Source organism: Peromyscus californicus, unplaced genomic scaffold (assembly GCF_007827085.1).
Source record: "Peromyscus californicus insignis strain IS unplaced genomic scaffold, ASM782708v3 Scaffold_14__1_contigs__length_90479793_seg_2, whole genome shotgun sequence".
NCBI classification, from domain to species: domain Eukaryota; kingdom Metazoa; phylum Chordata; class Mammalia; order Rodentia; family Cricetidae; genus Peromyscus; species Peromyscus californicus.
Genome location: NW_026294436.1, coordinates 14,107,241 through 14,125,824, shown reverse-complemented (window position 1 = coordinate 14,125,824; position 18,584 = coordinate 14,107,241). Strand labels below are relative to the sequence as shown.

Sequence of the window (18,584 nt, the reverse complement as noted above, 5' to 3'; positions counted from 1 at the left end):
TGGGAGGGAGAATTCCCCAAGACAGTGCAACCCTAAGTCCATCTGCAATGTATATATTTTATACATATTTTTATGTCCAGTTTTGCACCATCAGGGTCAGACGAGATGGCTCAGAGAGGAAAGGCACTTGTCACCAAGCCTGATGACCTGAGTTCCATCTCTGGGACCCACATGGTGGAAGGAGAATTTATAGCAGACTATACGGACGGGGTCCAGCCCCTCGATAGTCCTCTCCTAGGGTCCAGGAAGAACCTACCACCAGCTGAATATCTAATCTTTGATGATATTAAATGTATCTAAGTACACAAAACTCTTTAGTCCATACACTTTATTCTTCTGAGTCAGTTCTCTGTCTACACGGCTTCTTTTCTGTTCTCATACTCAGCTCCTCTCTGTCCCTTCTCTTCCTGTCCTCTCACAGCCCTAACTAAGCTCTTATGCTCTCGATCTCATCTTCGTCCTCAGTTCCTCCATCCATGCCCATTCCTACTCTCCTGACCTAACTCAATCCACCTACTATCTGCAAAAATTCTGTCTTGTTCTTGTCTTCTCCCATCAAGTGACTCTGCCCTGAGGTAGGAATTCTGCCTCAATCCTCCACCTGGTATGCAAAAAAACCCTTTTGTTCTGAGTCACTTGCTCTGGAATGCCATTTGGCCTGTGAGGGGAAGGGGGATCTGAGCTTCATTTGCACAAGAAGCAAAGCTATGAATCTACACATCCACCTGTCTCCCAGGCTTAGTAGATAGGCATTGTCTCTGTAGAGGTGTTACCTAGTTCAGATCAGCAGGAGGTCTGAGAAGCTATCTTTATTTGCCCTTATGGCCTAGGGGTTATGAGTGCACAAGAAATTGATAGCAGGAAACAGCTGATATATTAAAAGCTGAATAACATCAAATATTCCTTGATATTTGACTTATCCTCCAGAAGGACTCCTTGATCCTTCTAGGTATAGCTTTATCATATACAGCTGAATCTCTATTTCACATTCTTACGGCCTGCAGCAAGAACTGACCTCCATTATGTGCTGTGCTGCATACTCCCAGATACATGAATGGGTAGGCACACATCATCATCATCATCATCATCATCATCATCATCATGGAAAAATCTATCAGAATATACACTAAATGCTAATTATGGATATTGCATGGAGCATAGTTTTATGTGATTTTTTTCTTCTTTTGTTTTTCTGTTTACACCTTCCATTTTTCTAGACTAAGCATAACTTTTGCTAACAGAAAAAAAGATATATTTCACATACATATTTTTATATATCTAAAAATTATATATATTATATATAGTATATTATACAACACACACACACACACACACACACACACACACACACACACACACACACACAGTCTCAGGTAACCTAGGTTAGCCACAAACTCCCTATGTTGTTGAGGTTTCAGGCATGTGTCACTATGGGCAGATCCAGCCCAGAGGATCTATGCATGCTAGGAAAGCTAAGACCTCATGTGTCATTTTAAAAAGAATTCGAGGCACCTAAAAATGAGCAATGAGCACAAGAGTTCTTTCAGAGTGAGCAAAATTAAAGACAAGCAATAAAGTCCAGGAAATCAAACAGTAAAGCTACAGGGCAGTTGATTAGCTCAACACTGACCTTGATGGCATCCCAAACATCATCCTCCCACCCAGTTCCCCTACACTGTATCTAATTACATTTTGTTTAAGGACAGATAATGAAAATGTTCCACTGCATTCCCTGAACAGACTCCTGTGAGCACAGTCTAGAAATATGTTGACAGAGTGGGGACTGGTTGCAGACACAATCCAGAGAGCTTGAGTGTGCAGACTGGCACTCCTGGGGAGAGCGGGTGTCGGTGCGTACAGGAGCTCGGAGTCCCAGAAAGGGCACTGCATCACCTTTCTAAAAGTATAGCTGTGGGCTAGGGAGGTGGGTCAGTTGGTAGGATAACTTGCTGAACAAGTGTAAAGACCTGAGTTCAGGTCCCCTGAATTCACAGAAAGCTAGCTACAGTAGCACACATATATAATCCCAGCATGCCTATACAGAGATGGGCAGCAGAGACAAGAAAATCCCTCAGAAGTTCAGGAGGCAGCTAGCTTGGCACGCGGCCGCCAACAAGAGATTCTGTTGCAGCCGAGGTAAAAGGTAAGATGTAAGGACTCACCCCTGAGATTATCCTCTGACCTCCAGCAGGTGCACATCCATAGTTACACATATAAATACAAAGACGCAAATGATACACATACAAAAACAACTGTAATCACTGTCCATGAAAACTGAGAATCTTCAAACCATAACAAGCCCACAGGAGGGAATGTTGCGGGGGGGGGGGGGGGGTCCCCTCGGAGCAACCCACCCCCATGCCACCACACTCACCATAAGCTGTCATGACACCAGCATATGGTCCATCCACCACGTTCCTGTTTTCTTCGGCCAGGGCTTTAATGTACCTTTTGCTGAGATCCAGGATCTGCTCCCGCAACATGGAGCTGCTCTCAGGCTGAGTTCGTTGCTGGATGGTGAAGTGGAGAAGCATCATCCCCCATATGAAGCCAAAAGTCACCAGGAAGAAGCCCAGCTTCTGAGAGGACAACTTCCAGGGAGTAAAGAAAGCCATCTCTCTCTCTGTGTCTCTCGAGCGTGTCCCCCCTCCCTCGGCTCTCAACACACAGAAGGTGAAGGCAAGTTCATGGTGCAGGCTGGGGCAGAGGGTGCGTGGCTCTCACTCCGGCTCCTGAGTCAGCTGATTTCCTTGCCTGGCTTCCATTCTGCTGTGAAGGAGGAGGACAGTTAGCAATGTGGTCACCACAAAACACAACCAACAGGACCAGCAACTGCACCGAGGTAGCTTCCCGTGGAGCTTAATGCGCTGATTCAGTATTTTAGGCTAAAATTTGGGATCCGTGAACCCAGAAGAGAAATCTGGTAGAGCCACATAAAGCTGTACAAATACACTGGAGGAAGTGTGCATCTGAGTGTGTGGACACAGGTGTAGCGGGGCTGTTCCCCTTCTAGACCTAGTTCAAAACAGGAAGCTTGTTTTGCAAGGCACAGAGGAGATGGAAGGATGTGTCATCAGACATCAGCAAAAACCCATGGGGAGGGCAGAGTCCTGCGACCACTCCGTACTTGGTGCATGTGTAACTTGAGCTTAGAAAGTCATTGCGTGCGTGCTCGCAGCAAAGTTTGTGCATACAGCTTGAGGGGCGTTCAAGAAAGTGGATGCATCCTCAGAGAGGGCTAAGAAGGAAAGAGGAGATGGTCCTCTGTTATTTAAGCATGGCTGGATTTCACTATCAGTGTTCCAGGGTAAATGACTCTGCCAGGTGCCACTCCCAAGCACTGGCAGAGAAAGACGCCAGAGGCACAGCAGGTGTCTTTGTGTTCTGGCTTTATGTTGGAGGTGCCAGAGACCAAAGCCCAAGTGCATGCTAAGCACTGGTTCCATCAGCAAGCTTCACCCCAGCCCCTTGTCCCAGCTATCTGGGGCAAAAGCTGCACATCACAGGATCGCGTGCCTGCTGCACAGAAAGCCCAAAGGCACCCGGCTGGCTGGCAGCTTCTCTGCGGTTCTCACTTTCACTGCCGTCATGAGGCAAAACGAAAAGTTCAAGGGCAGAGTTTCGATGTGAAGGTGTTCAGTCTCCCCTCTGATAACAGCACAGACAGGGCTCTCTATTGGGGTTTCTGAGCAAGGAGGGCCTGAGGAGAGGCTGCAGACAGGCTGATGGGTAGGTATGCACAGGTATGTGCTCTTTAGCCAGAGTCATGGCGTCAAACATTTTGTCACAATGATAGAAAGCTGACACAGTGGAGCTCCATGTCCTGTTTAAGGAAGCCTTTGGACAAATATCCAGACTCTCTTACTTCGACTGAGATGATGTCCTAATAAATCTCTCAGTAGCTGAAAATATCATTAAGTGGAAATTGTATTTAATACACTTTAAACCAGTCAAGCATCGCAGTTTAGCTTAGTCTTTTCAAACCATACTCAGAACCTTTGTATTAGCCTACAGTTGAGCACAATCAACTAACACAAACCTATTCTGTAATGAAGTGTGTATCTCAAGTAAACAATTGAACACAACACTGAAAACACAATGGGTACATAGCTTCTCACACCACTCTGGAGTGCAAATGTTTAGGTCACATGATCAGGAGTCAAGGGCTACCTACATGCACCTGCTCAGAGAAAGACACGGATCAGGCCTGGGGCTTTCTCTCCGTTGGTATAATGCCCTCTAGCGTGTGTAAGTAAAGTCTAGCTTCAATCCCCAGCACAGCAGTTAGGGAGAAGTGTGGGAGGATCAGGAATTCAGGTTATCCTTGGCTACATAAGGAGTTCCAGGCTAGCCTGGGTTACATGAGATCCTCCCTCAACAAGGAAGGAAGGAAGGAAGGAAGGAAGGAAGGAAGGAAGGAAGGAAGGAAGGAAGGAAGGAAGGAAGGACGGAAGGGAAAGAAGAATTAGGAAAGACAAACAGGCAGACAACAACCACAGGGACACGATAAAGTACCTGACGGCTGCATGTCCTTGTCTTGGGGGACACTGGCACTTCCAAGTGGTGGCCAGTGGAATGGCACCCTCCCTTCTGCCTTCTCTATGTGGCTTGCAGGTACACACTGAGTACCTGCTGCTCCCAGCCCTGGGATCTGAATGCGAGCAAGATGGAGCTCCCGCCCTCAGAGGGCTAATACTTAGAACGCCATCCCCCCAGTACAGGAAGCAGTACTTCCTTCTAGATAATCCACACTCATTATTCAGCTCAGATCTGAGGGGACTTTCCCAGGCCATGTTAGCAGGGTACCATACCCCAAAGGGGGCTGTCTGGTGATTGTCTTTGACTCTTCTAGGACAGATCTTGAACTGCTGACAAGATTAACTAGAAACTTTCAGACAGGAAGTCCCACTCCACTTCCTCAGTTAACCATAATGAGGTTGAAGAAGGCTGGGACAGGGTTTAAGTCACAGCAAGGGCCAGAGCAAGAACTAGAGCAAAGACCAGGCTTTTGGTAGAAGGTCAGAGGTTTCTAACCCTTTGCCTTGGAAAGGTCAGAACAACCGTGTTTTCAGCTTTCTATGGCCCCATGTAGGACGCTAAAATGTAGTTGGTTGTTTTTTTACTCTCTGGGCTCTTTCTGCTCTTTGGGGGGAACTGCCACCCAGCTCCCAAATAAATACACATGGAGACTCATTCTTACTTATGAATGCCCGGCCTTAGCTTGGCTTGTTTCTTGCCAGCTTTTCTTAATCCGTCTGTCTTTTGCCTCTGGGCTTTTACCTTTCTCTATTTCTATAGACCTTTCTTTCTTACTCCATTGCTGGTTGTGTATCTGGGTGGCTGGCCCCTGATGTCCTCCTCCTTCTCTTGCTTCTAGATCTCTCCTCCCAGATTTCTCCTTCTATTTGTTCTCTCTGCCCACCAGCCCTGCCTACTTCTCTCTCCTGCCTCACTATTGGCCATTCAGCTCTTCATTAGATCATCAGGTGTTTTAGACAGGCACAGTAACACAGCTTCACAGAGTTAAACAAAGGCAACATAAACAAAAGTAACACACCTTAAAATAATTTTCTACAACACTACCCAGATGATACATTCTAAGGTTAAATGATGGCTAAGCCAGCTTAGGTGAAATTATTCCAGCTCAGTGAGAGGTTTATTTTCACTCTTAACTTGATGGGATATAGATTCACCTGGAAGATGGGCCTCTAGCCATACCTGTGAAGGATTATCTTGATTGATCAATGTGGGGAGACTCATCTTAAATGTGGGTGAAAGCATTCCCTGGGCTGGGATCCTGAACTGTATAAAATGGAGGAAATGAGCGAGTATTTATTGCTCTCTATTCCTGATTGTGGATGTGATGCAACCAGCTGCATTAGGCTTCTGCCACTTTGATATCTCCACCATGATGGACTGTGAGCCAAGCTTTATTCACTGAATTGTATCACAGCAAAAGGAAAGAATCAAGACACTCAGAAAGGTATACATTTGGAGCCCAGAGCCCATGAGGGGCTCATCATAAGCAACTATAGAATTTCCAGGAATGGCAGATTGTGAAATAACAGAAACTATCAGCACACACAGAGAATCACCTTAGAATTCACCTCCGTGATTCCCATTAGGAAGACAGAAGTTATGACTTCAGAAGTCTCATTGAGAAGATACACGCGCATATCTCAGAGCAATAGAAGGATACTGACAGGCTTTAGGACAACATCCTTACCGAATCTTGGTCCCATGAAAGGACTTGATGATCAGCAGTAACAGACACACAATGGAGAGAACTCCGACCAACAGTGATCAGAAAGCAGGCATTCAAGCTAAGAAAGTTTGCAGCAAGTCTGTTTACAGTATTTGGGAGATAAATCAGTTAAGAATGGTACTTGCCTTGCAGTCATGAAGACCTTAGTTCTATATACCAAAACCCACATCAAAAGCTGGGCATGGTGGTGAGCTTCGAATCCCAGTGCCAATGAAACTGTCAGATCCCTCAGACCTAGCCTACTTGGCAAGTGAGAGACCCTGTGTCTAAAAAGATGCTTGGTTGGCTCCAGAGAGACAATACCAGAGGCCGACTTCAGGTCTCTACATGTGTGTGCATGTGCACCTACAGACACATAAATATGCACAGCCTGCATATACACATAAGAAAAGGAAAACAAAAAAAACAGTCACCCTAAAGGCTAGTATCACCCACTTCCCTCCCTCCCTCCCTCCCTTCCTTCCTTCCTTCCTTCCTTTCCTTCCCTTCCCACTCAAGACAGTAAAATCTTTGGCAAGGTCACATATCAGTTCTAATAACAAAAGAAGAAAATCACATCAGTACATTCAATGTCTTTAATCATTGGGGAAAAGGGAAATATAAACCACAGAAGCAATAAGATGCCACTTTGCACCCATTAGGATAGCAATAGAATACAGAGGGCAATAAATGTCGGTGTAGAACCTGCAGACTGTGAATAGGGAAGGAAAAGGGTACACCCTGTGGAAAACAGCTCAGCAGCTCCTCAAATGCCTACACAGGGAGTCACAGGCATTCTCTGCTCACGAATTCCAGCTAGAAAAATGAAAACATGTCCCCACACATTTAAAAACAAAACACAGCAGGGCGGTGGTGGTGCATGCCTTTAATCATGCGCCAGAGGCAGGCTGATCTCTGTGAGTTGAGGCCAGCCTGGTCTACAAAGCAAGTTCCAGACAGTCAGGGCTATTACACAGAGAAAACCTGTCTTGGGGGATGGGGGGGGGGGGCGGGGATTTGTACCATAGGTGGTGAGTGCACACATTCCAACACTCAGGAGGAAGACGGGTCTCTTTCTGAGCCTTTGAGATCGGCATGGACTACAAAGCCAGTTCCAGGCCTGCCAGGGCTACATAGAGGGACTGTTAACATTCTGATCCGCCCCTTGAAATGCCACCCCTTAGTGCAACCCTGCATCCTGATGTAAAAGCCTCATTCTAAGGAAAAACTCCTCCCCTTCCTCTCACTTCTACTTTTCCCTCCCATGAGGTGTGCACCCTCAACCTCTCTCTTCTTCTCTCTCCTCTGTCTCTCTCTTTCCTATCTTTCTCTTCATCTCTCTATTATAATAAACTCTCCATGTGGATGTAGCATCTGGGTTGCGAATTATTGGCCGGCGCGGCATGCATCTGCCCAGCCCGCCACTGCATCTGCCCAGCATGTTTCCCTGCATGCACGGGATACCCTCGGGGGGTCCCCCCATGCATAATTCATAACAGAGACCCTATCTCCAAAAAACCACGAAGAAGAAATTCTTGTACACAAACGTTCACAGCTACATCCTTTACAACAGACCAAAATAGAAACAACACAAATGACCTGATCAACTGGCAAGCCAAACAGGAATAGTCCAAGCATAGTATTTAGACAGAAAAGGGAGAAATCAATGATGCTACATGTGTGACCCAAGAACGGTCCGCTAAGTGAGAAAGAAAAGGTCGCTAGAAACCATGTATTATATGGTCCTGGCATGGACCGCATGGCGACCCTTGCTGCTTGACCAAGTTCCAGCATTTCAACATTGCTGACCACACTTCTCCAGCACCTTTGTACTTTCATTTTTAATGATTCTCAATATTAATGTCTTTCCCTTTGGGAGATTTTATACAGGCTTTGGTAAAGGATAAAAATATGTACAATGGTAGCCTGTCCAAACAAAGTAATTCTTTGGAAAAAAAAAATCCCTGCTACCATGGAACCAGGAATTCCATCGTGCCCTCCAAGAACAGGAAAGTTAGAGATTTACTAGACACACTTGGTCCCAAGGATGAAATGCCCACAATTTAGATCCACAGCCTGAGGCTTGATTAAGGGCAAGAGGTCAGTTGTACAGAGAAATCAGAATGGTATGGTATAACGGGAAAAGAGTAAGACACCAGGACCTTCCCTTTTGGGAGCCTATGAAGGGAACAGGCCCCTACAGTAAGACTAAGACACAAAGGGACACAATTAGGGAACAGCTCAGTGCCTGTCCTCTTGAGGAATGAAAATTGCCCTTAAATTGTAATAGTGTCTGGTCCCTAGAAGTCCTTTTCCCAAGGTCAGGCATTTGGTCTTCATTCCCTCGGGGGCTTGAGGGAAGTTCCTTCTTGCTAAAGCACTCCTTCTCCTTATCTCTGGCAAGAGGAACTTGTTGCCCTTTTATTCACATAGGACTGGTGCCTGTTGTCAAAGTCAATGTTAGATTCCCAACCTCAGATCCAAGCCACACACCAGCTCACATGCCCCTTTTCATCTGTTGAATCCTATATGCAACTATACAGTATAAAAGGTGTAATCCTTTCTCAATTAAAGGTTGCTGGCAGCCATCCTGACCTACCCTCAGATCATGTCTGTCTCCTCTTTCTCTCCCGACCAACTCCACACATCCTCTTTGGGACCCAAAACTTGCGAGCCTAAGCAAGTCTCTGACATGGTCCCATTTACACAAAACTTCTCAAGTAGGCAGAGGCAGGAACACTCTAGTAGCTGTTTAGGGCTGAGTGAGTGGACAGCACAACGGTGCAGGGATGGCTGGAAGTGGTACCTTAAGTATGCAGGGTTCCTTGGGAGGGCCTACAATATCTAAAATAGGTTGTGATGAGGCCGATGTGTTCTAATAAAAAAAAAATGGCCCCCCACAGGCTCATGTGTTTGAACACTCGGTCCTCAGCTGGTGGTGCTGTCTAAAAGGTTGTGAAACCTTTAGGGGATGGAGCCTTGCTGGAGAAAGTGGGTCACCAGAGGTGGGCCTTGAGGTTTCAGAGTCTGGATTTGTTCCCTCTCTGCTCTCAAATTTCTCTCAAATTTTGCATAAACAAAGTGACCAGCCACCTCGAATTCCTGGCACCCTGCCTTCCCTCCCAAGCCAGACTGGATCCCTTCTTAACCTGTGAGCCAACCTTTACCTCCGATGATACTTCTTGCCAGGTATTAGCCATAGGAAGTAACTACTGCAGATAAATAACTGTGAATATACTGATACAATGTTGAGAGAATGGTAGCGTGTGTGAACCATCTTTCAAAGGGGCAATGAGAACGAAAGCCCCTCAAAAGTTGAAGGTGGGGGTTGGGGCTCTATTTAGCAAACAGGCCTCTCGGTTCTGCAGCAGCCTCCTTCTGCCCTCCACGATCCAGAAAGACCACACTGTATCATTACAAAGGCTGACCACAGGCTAGGGGCAGAACATTCAGGGAGTCATTGGCCTCCAGTTCCCCAGACACAGCCACTCTTACCCCTCAGTAGCAATCTCACAGGCTTTGCTCCGGGTAGCTCCTAGGCACACCTTACCCGACGGATGCTACTCAGGTGAGGACTGTTCAGAAAACAGCCCAACCCACAGCAGTGGAACTACACTGATCCCGCAGGTCCTTCAAACAGCTGTCCAGTGTCCTTTATCAGTCCCTGGCCCTAGAGAGGATGGATAAAGCTAGAGAGGCTCATTCATTCAGCAGTAAAGCCAGCGCCAACCCAGAGCCCCACCAGTCCCAGAGACAACATGGTACGATTTGCATGTGACTACCTGCTCTAACTCAGCCAGTTTCATACTCTGTCCAAACCGTGTACTGAATCAGTTCCTATCTATCTTTAACCGTGGCTAAGAGACCCGGCTTTACCTTCACTCTCTCCAGTAACTTTCAGGATTTCCCAAACCATCTGTGCTTGCCTCTGTTCGCTTTGCAACCCACACCCACACCTCCAGTGTCTTGACTCAACCTCACCTCCTGCATAAATCTTCCCCGGCCCCGGAATAACAGAACCCATCCTCCCTGGATACAAAGGGCAATCCCGAGGAATTTACCTCCTAGTCAGCAACACAGTCTTGCTTCAACTTTCCTCCAGGCTCTGTGAGGTCCCAAAAGGTAAAGAATCCTGGGGCTGGGGGGATGCCTCAGATGGCTTTGCATGCATGAGGACCTAAGTTCGATCCCCAGAACCCACTGTAAAAAGCTGGAAGTGTTGATTCTGGCACAGAAAAGTAGAGGTATACGGACCCCTGGGGCTCACTCCCTAGCCAGCCTAGCCAAATTGCGGAGCTCAGGGCAAGTGAGAGATCCCATCACAAAAAATGAGGAAGCCAGGGAGACAGGTGGCCAAGCAGTAAAGCTGCTTGCTTTGCGATCTCGTTGTCAACCTGAATATGATCCCCAGAACTCAGGAAAAGGTGGAAGGAGAGATCCGACGCTACAAAGTTACCCTCTGACCTCCACATGTGTGCTGGGTAGTGTGTGCGAGCACCCACACACAGTAACAATAACAGTTTACAATAAATAAGGGGGGGGGGGGCGGAACCTAAGGCACAACTTCAAAGGCTGGCCTCTGGCTTCCAAATGCATGCATGCACGCGCACGCGCACACACACACACACACACACACACACACACACACACACACACACACACCAGCATATATAAAACATAGGAACAGAACAGAGAAGCAAGGGAGCCATCTACAGACGCTGTGAGCTATCACTGTCATATAAGGGTGGCCACAGAGAGATGTCAGCAGAGATGGTGATAAGACCCTAACTGTAGAAAACACTTGGGAATCTTTGATTCATAGCTTTATTCTGCCTATGGCTAAAATGCAGAACATTCTAGGACCAAAGAGCACTTTAAAAGTGGCATGACTAGGCATGAGCCTAGAGAACCCAAACTACTGGCCTTCATGCTGGGCTCCAAAGGATTTTTCAAGGGTTCCAGAAAGTCCACAAATGCTTCATATTTTGTTTAACGTAGGCTTTCGGGGCTAGTCAGATGGCCCAGTGGGCAACTTGTCTCCAAGGCTGATAACCTGAATTTGGTTGCCAGGACCCATAGAGTAGAATAAGAGAACCAACTCCAGCAAGCTCTCCTCTGACTGCCACATACACCCCAAAACACAAATACATAAATGTAACTTAAAAATCAAATACAATGTTTTCAAAGATCCTGTCTCCCCTGCCTCGCCGTTCGCATGGTGGGTCTCCACGTACAGAGGGGAGGAAGAGAGAAGGGAAACTTTGGAGTGAACATCCCGTCTCTCCAACGTGGCCTCCTGGGTCTACCTCTTGCCGGGAAGTGGACAGGAGAGAGAGGACAAGGGTGGGCAGGAAGCTGTGGCGACCTTGTCATCTATGACTGCCCCGTGTTCTGTGAGTCCCACTCACAAGAACCATAAATTACTCACACTTGACAAAGCTTCCCACCCACGGTGTGAAACCACAGCAACCCGGAGAATTCTGCAAACATTCCCAGCCTTCTGACACAGCAGGAGACCTTGTCACCTACAAAGTTTACACCCAAGAACCTAGCAGGCAATCAAGCTACAAAAGCAAGTGGGGGAGGGGGAGGGGGAGGGGGAGGGGAAAAATGTTTTAAGTAAGTTTACAGTTTTGGCCTGGTGGTGCACGCCTTTAATCTCAGCACTCCCGGAGGGAAAGGCAAGAAGAGCTCTGTGAGTTCGAGGCCAGCCTGGTCTACAGAATGAGCTCTGTGACAGCTCGGGCTGTTACACAGAGAAATCCTGCCTCAAAACACCATGAAGGAAGAAGGAAGGAAGGAAGGAAGGAAGGAAGGAAGGAAGGAAGGAAGGAAGGAAGGAAGGAAGGAAGGAAGGAAGGAAGGAAGGAAGGAAGGAAGGAACGAAGGAAGGAACGAAGGAAGGAACGAAGGAAGGAACGAAGGAACGAAGGAAGGAACGAAGGAAGGAACGAAGGAAGGGAGGGAGGGAAAATGCACACAAACGTCAAAGCCCAAATGTCTCCAGAGTAAAGAAAACCATCACAAAAAGAATTACAATTATCTTAAATATAGGAAGCAATAGTATCAAGAGAAAAACCATTAATGAATGATTGCTCAATGACCAGGCCTCCTACAGGAGGACCCTCCTGCCTTATCCAGAGAGAAGCCAGGGTAGGTGCTGGCCCACACCAAGAGTGTTCTGTCTGTAGAAAAAGGATAGCCAGACTATGCAAAAAACTAGACTAGATTAAGATCACCAGGTTAACATCTAGCTGATGTGAGAGAAAATATGCGCATGCACACACACACACACACACACACACACACACACGCCCCTGACATGGCCGTCAGAGGGTTATCACACTTAGACCTCAGCACAGATTCATCATCTCTGAAGGAGGATACAGTCATTCCACAGGCCGCACATAGCGTCAGCAGTCTCAGGGCCCCCGACGCCCCAGGCATGAATTGTCGTCTTTGGAGAAGAACCAAGCAGTCGCACACCAGCTGCTTAAGTTCACTTGTTCTGTAATTTGTAAAGTCAAGGTCAAGTCTCCCAAACAACACAGCAGTCTTGGGTCAGCCGGGCTGGCATCCCAAGCCCTCGGGACACACAAACGATGAATTAGCTCAAGTACGCACAGCCTGCCCGTCAACCCCTACCCACTTAAAGACTCACCTGGCTGCTTTCTAAAAGGTAGAGGGTTCAAATATGCCAAAGACATTGATTCAGTTCATCTGGGGTGTGGCCCAAACAGAGGCATTTCAAATAGAATCTCCCTAGGAGATTCCATACAGGCAGAATAATGAGAATTATTAAAAGTTCCTTTTATCATCCCTATTGTCCCTATCTAATGAGACAGAAAATGGGACCTAGTTCAATATTTTAAGAGGCAGTCTCTCTGCTCCCTGGAAGGGTAAGCTTACGGGATAATCTGTCTCCAAGACTGGCTGGTTATCTCCTTAGAGAAGCAGAAGTTGGGGGCCCTGGAGATTGCTCAATCAATAAGTGCTTGCTTATTGGACCAAGTTTGATTCCTTGTACCTACAATAAAAGCCAGGTATAGTAATGAGGACTTAGAGAAGATGGCAGATAATTGAGAAGACAACTGAGGTCAGTGCTTAACCTCCACTTACATGCATACACATGTGTACACACACACACACACACACACACACACACACACACACACACGGATTTTGGCCTAAGATATAACCTGGATATAAGTCTTCCAACTCTTAATTCTGATAATATGAATAACCCCCAGGTTCAATACGCCTCATGTGTTCATTACACATGTCAATACTAGCCATGGTGGAGAGGGAGCTTCGAGCTTGTGGTGGTGTTTTATAGTCTCGGAAGTACTCTCTTTAGAACTGACTGGTAACCACAAATACTTCCACAGCTAATCAGCTAAATACTTCCACAGCTAATCAAAAGTAGAACAGCCATCAAGCCTTCAGTGAGCACAACTGTCAGGTGCCTAAATATTGCAGAAGAGGATGTCAAGCAATACTTTAAGCTTCTGAAAATGCTTGAATATCTATATTTTCCAAGGCACATGAACGCATCTTCATGACCACTAATACCCCTTCAAAGTTTTGCTGAAGGCAACTGGAAAGAGCCATATGGGATTCACAATGCATGAACTCTTCCATACCAGCTTCACCTGACCCCTTGTGACAGATGAGCTTCTGCCTCAGTAATTCACTCACTCCTTTCCACATACAAGTGACTATACATCTACATTCCTCAGCAACGTGATTACGTTTCTCTTAGTTTCTATTCACATAGGACAGGGGATTAAAATCATAATAAATACAATACGTTAAAGCTTATGAAGCTCACCCATTTTTTTGCGCATGTTGGTTGTAGATGTGACATGTATGGTGGGTGTGCGTGCACACATGAGTGTAGAGGCGCGAGGTGAACCAGATGCCGTCTTCAATTGCTTTCTACCTTAATTTTGGAGACAGGGTCGCTCACTGAACCTTGAGCTTGCTGATTCTCCTATACAGAGTGGAAGGCAAGCCCCAAGGATTCTCCTGTCTCTGCCTTCCCAGCACTGGACTTACAGGTTGCCTGGTTTTTTTAGATGGATGCTAAGGATCTGAATTCAGGCCTTCATGCTTGGGTACCAAACACTTTACTAACAGAGCAGTCTCCCTAGCCCCATTTCATTCATCTGGACAGCCTATCTGCTAATATTCCAAGTGATTAATGGCAAGTCAATTTGCTCATTTAATGCACAACATCCAGTATTTAACTGTGTAAGGAAAGGTAAGCTCTGTCCACAAAGTCAGCTCCAAGAATATGTGCTCATTAAAATGCATTCAGTGTGGAGACCAAAGGCAGATTTGAAGTCAGACTCTGATTACTGGTCCTAAAGTCAAAACTGCACAAGAAACTGCCCAATGTTTGGGTTTCACGTACCTGGATTTCAAAACAAATCAAGTGGTTTATAAAAGGAAGGCTCTACTGGACTTACTGTCATGCAGGACATATAATCAATTTCCCAGGAAGAAAGGAGAATGACCAGTTTCTTGCCTTGTTAGGAGACTTCTAGGGGAGGACTTTATCTCAGGGCAGGAAGACGGCTAGACAGACACTCCGTTGCAGTTCTCTTGTTGAAAGTGAGCAGGGTGTCCGTCTGTACCTCAGTGCAAAGTCTGTCTGTGACTGCCCAGGCATCCCTTAGGTCAGCTAAGGTCAGAAGTCCACATCCAAGCCACATCTTCCAACTCTGATCTATAATAGCAAAACTGTGGTGTGTTTTCCTATTTATTTATTTGATGCTGAAGGCTGACCTGGGACTATTATACATGATCGTGTACTTTGAGGGTATGTGTGTGTTCGTGGAGGTGTGAGCATGTGTCTGTAAGAGCGTGTGGAAGGCTAGTGGCCAGCCTTGCCTGTCACTCCTCAGGCACACACATACTTGTTTTTTATTTAGTTAGACAAGTTTCTCCTTGGCCTTGAACTCAACATGCAGGAGAGACTGGCCAGAAAGTCCCAGGGATCTGCCTGTTTCTCCCCCTCTCCACCAGTACTGGAATGAAAGGCACTTGCTACAGTGCCTGGCTTTTTAAGCAAGATCTAAGACTCCTTTGCATGTTACCAATGAAACTATCAAACTAACTCTGTATTGTATTTTAATCTTCATCTAGATGCTTCCACTACCTTTAGATCAGAACCCAGAAGGGAGGGTAAGATTAATTCACACGGCCAACTCCCTTGTGTGTGTTTTAATTTTTTTGTTGTTGTTGTTTGTTTTGATTCCAAATGCCAGGAGCAGACAGGTGGGTCCCACTCTGCTGTTTGGAACACTTCTCTAAAAGTAACTCACTGCAAGTGTAAAGCTTTTGATTCTGATAAATGAAGGGACAAAATGATCAGATAATCACACGTTCTCTTTCTAAATATGGTTTCTTTAAAAATGCTATAGTGTGTGTGTGTGTGTGTGTGTGTGTGTGTGTGTGTGTGTGTGTCCATGTGATAATGTAACTGTTTGCTAAATGGAGGATAATCTCAAGAGAAGCTGGCAGGGCCCTCCATCATTTCTACTTTGACCCGTTTCCCTGATGCAGCATCCTGCCTTTAACCACCAGGACATTAAGAATAGAAATGGTTTTCATTAGCATACAACACACAACCTTCAGAAACCTCCTGGGCTCTTAGTGCCTAGTCCACGTCTGAATATCATGTGCTGTCTAGCTCTTTGGTCGATGCTGTTCTCTCAGGCTCTCCCTGCACAGAGGGTGATGGGCGATTATATATGTAAATATATATTGTATTTAATGTCCTTAAAAAGTAGAAATGATAGGGGCTGTGTGTAAAGCTGTGCTGTTAATTAAGAGCACTTGCCAGGCATCCACAAGGTCCTGCATTCAGTCCAGGGCATCATAGAAACTGGGTTTGGTGGTACACACCTGGACTCCCAGACTGTGGAGGCAAAGGCTGGATGATCAGCAGCTCAAGGCCATATTCAGGCTACGTAAGGCAGTTCCAGGCTAACCTGAACTACACCCTGTCTTAATGAACAAACCATTAAATAAAAAGAGCTAGTGGGGTGCCTCAGTGGTTAAAGGCACCGAGCCTGACAACCGGAGCTTGATCCCCGAGACCCACATAGCAGGAGAGAAGTGACTCCTGCAAGTTGTCCTATGGAGTACACACACAATCATGCGCACACACAAGCGTGCATGTGCATACACACACACACACACACACACACACACACACACGCGCACACACACACACACACACACACACACACACACACACACACATCAAAATAAAATAAAGAAATGCAAAGAAACAATATGGTAAACAATAAAAATGTTAAAAGCTACCTGCTGTGGAATGTTCTGTATGGCAAATGTGTTGCTAATTAGTCAATAAATAAAACACTGATTGGCCATTGGCTAGGCAGGAAGTGTAGGCGGGACAAGGAGGAGAATAAAGCTGGGAAGTGGAAGACTGAGTCAGAGAGACACTGCCAGCCGCCACGATGAGAAACAGCATGTGAAGATGCCGGTAAGCCACGAGCCATGTGGCAAGGTATAGATTAATAGAAATGGATTAATTTAAGCAGTAAGAACAGTTAGCAAGAAGCCTGCCACGGCCATACAGTTTGAAACCAATATAAGTCTCTGTGTTTACTTGGTCGGGTCTGAGAGGCTGTGGGACTGGCAGGTGAGAGAGATTTGTCCTGACTGTGGGCCAGGCAGGAAAACTCAAGCTACAGCTACCTCACTGCCATTCAGCAAACTCAGGGTACCCCAAAAAAACATCCCTGGGTAAGAACACTCAGACATGACCACTGCTCTGAATGTTACACATCCCAGGAAGGGACCCACCCCCTGCCTCGTATGTCTAGGCTCGGTGTTTGGAAAGCTAGTGGTGCTATTTGGGAAGGCTGTGGAATGCAGGAAGAATTTCTCTGGAGGAAATCTATCACTGGACTTGAGCCTTGAGGTTTTATAACCCCACCCTACTTCCTGCACACACTCTGTGGTCACAATGTGACCCAACCCCTTATTCTGGCTGAGGCGCCTTCCCACCAGGATGGACTGTATCCCTCCCAGAATGTAAGGGTAAATAAACCTTTTCTAAGTTTCTTCTGGTCAGCAGTTCTGGTTATAGTGATAAGAAAAATAAATAAATAACACCTCGAACCATCCCTTTGTATACAGCAGAAATGGATGGTGACTTGGCCGCTTTTTTTCTCAACTTCTCATTGAGAACATTAGGCTTTGATTTGCTAGCTACTTGGATTTTCTAACAATCAAGGATGATGATATGTATAGCCTAGAATGGGATCCTGGCAGGAGGGAGCCAGGCAGTGGGCAGCAAAGACATAGTTGATTTATAAAGAGGCAATTACAGGTGGATGAAGTCAGAGTACCAAACAGAAAACCACCAAGTTAATTTTAACTGTTCTCTCTCCTTTTCCTCCCTTCCTTCAAATCAACTGAATCTGTGTCACTCACCCCCTTAAGACCACTAGATTTATAACCCAATTCAAACAACTTTTATAATCACCCATGCAGGGGAAAAAATGGCCATAATCATTACTAGAATGATTTACATGTCTCTACCGGCACAGTAGGATCTGAGGGGAGTTTATTAATACCTTAGTACACGTGCCATGAATAGGCCATTTGGGTGTTTGCTTTAGAAGCATGGCCTGATTTGGTCTATGAGTTCAATTAGCATTGAACTTCTTTTGTGACACCCTCCATCAATCAGGTCAGATTAGCTGCTATCTCAATTCACTTCTTCCTGGGTGGCTCTCCCATTCAAAACTGGCACAAGACGCCAAGTAGAGATACTGGTTTCATAGCTTTAAGTGTGCGTCGGGTCACCTTGGGAGATGTTGTAGATACAATAATAGCTCTCATTCCTTTCCAAGTTTACCAACCTATTAGTCTAGAGCAGTGGTTCTCAACCTTCCTAATGCTGCGACCCTTTAATACAGTTTCTCATGTTGTAGTGACTCCTAACCATAAAATTATTTCCGTTGCTACTTCGTAACTGTAATTGTCCTACTGTTAGGAATCATAACGTAAATATCTGTGTTTTCTCATGGTTTTAGGTGACCCCTGTGAAAGGGTCATTTGACCTCCCCCCAAAGGGGTCATGGTCCACAGGTTGAGAAACACTGGTCTGAAGCAAGGTAAGCAAGGCGGCCTTGATCAAACCAAGAGAATCTAAGATTGGGAGCTATTAAGATACCCACCTTAGCTGACAAGAGGCTCCCTTCTAGACGGATCACATTGTCCCTTGTTTGACGCAGCCCCGTCTCTTCCTTCTTAGACCCTCTCCCACCACGTCCTGTCATTCACTAACCTGTGT

At 46.1% G+C, this 18,584-nt stretch overlaps 1 protein-coding gene across 5 annotated transcripts in view; it reads right to left on the bottom strand.

The window, feature by feature from the left end:
• Positions 1-18,584, bottom strand: part of Mgat5 (alpha-1,6-mannosylglycoprotein 6-beta-N-acetylglucosaminyltransferase) — a 291,422-nt gene that overhangs the window by 192,183 nt on the left and 80,655 nt on the right. For 3 of the 5 annotated variants that reach the window (XM_052736794.1, XM_052736796.1, XM_052736797.1), the window contains one exon: positions 2,375-2,766. In XM_052736794.1, the coding sequence (XP_052592754.1) occupies positions 2,375-2,615 (241 nt within the window). In that variant the 5' untranslated portion in view covers positions 2,616-2,766. Of the gene's footprint in view, positions 1-2,374; positions 2,770-18,584 lie in introns of all 5 variants that reach the window. The other 2 variants (XM_052736793.1, XM_052736795.1) reach the window with 1 other exon arrangement.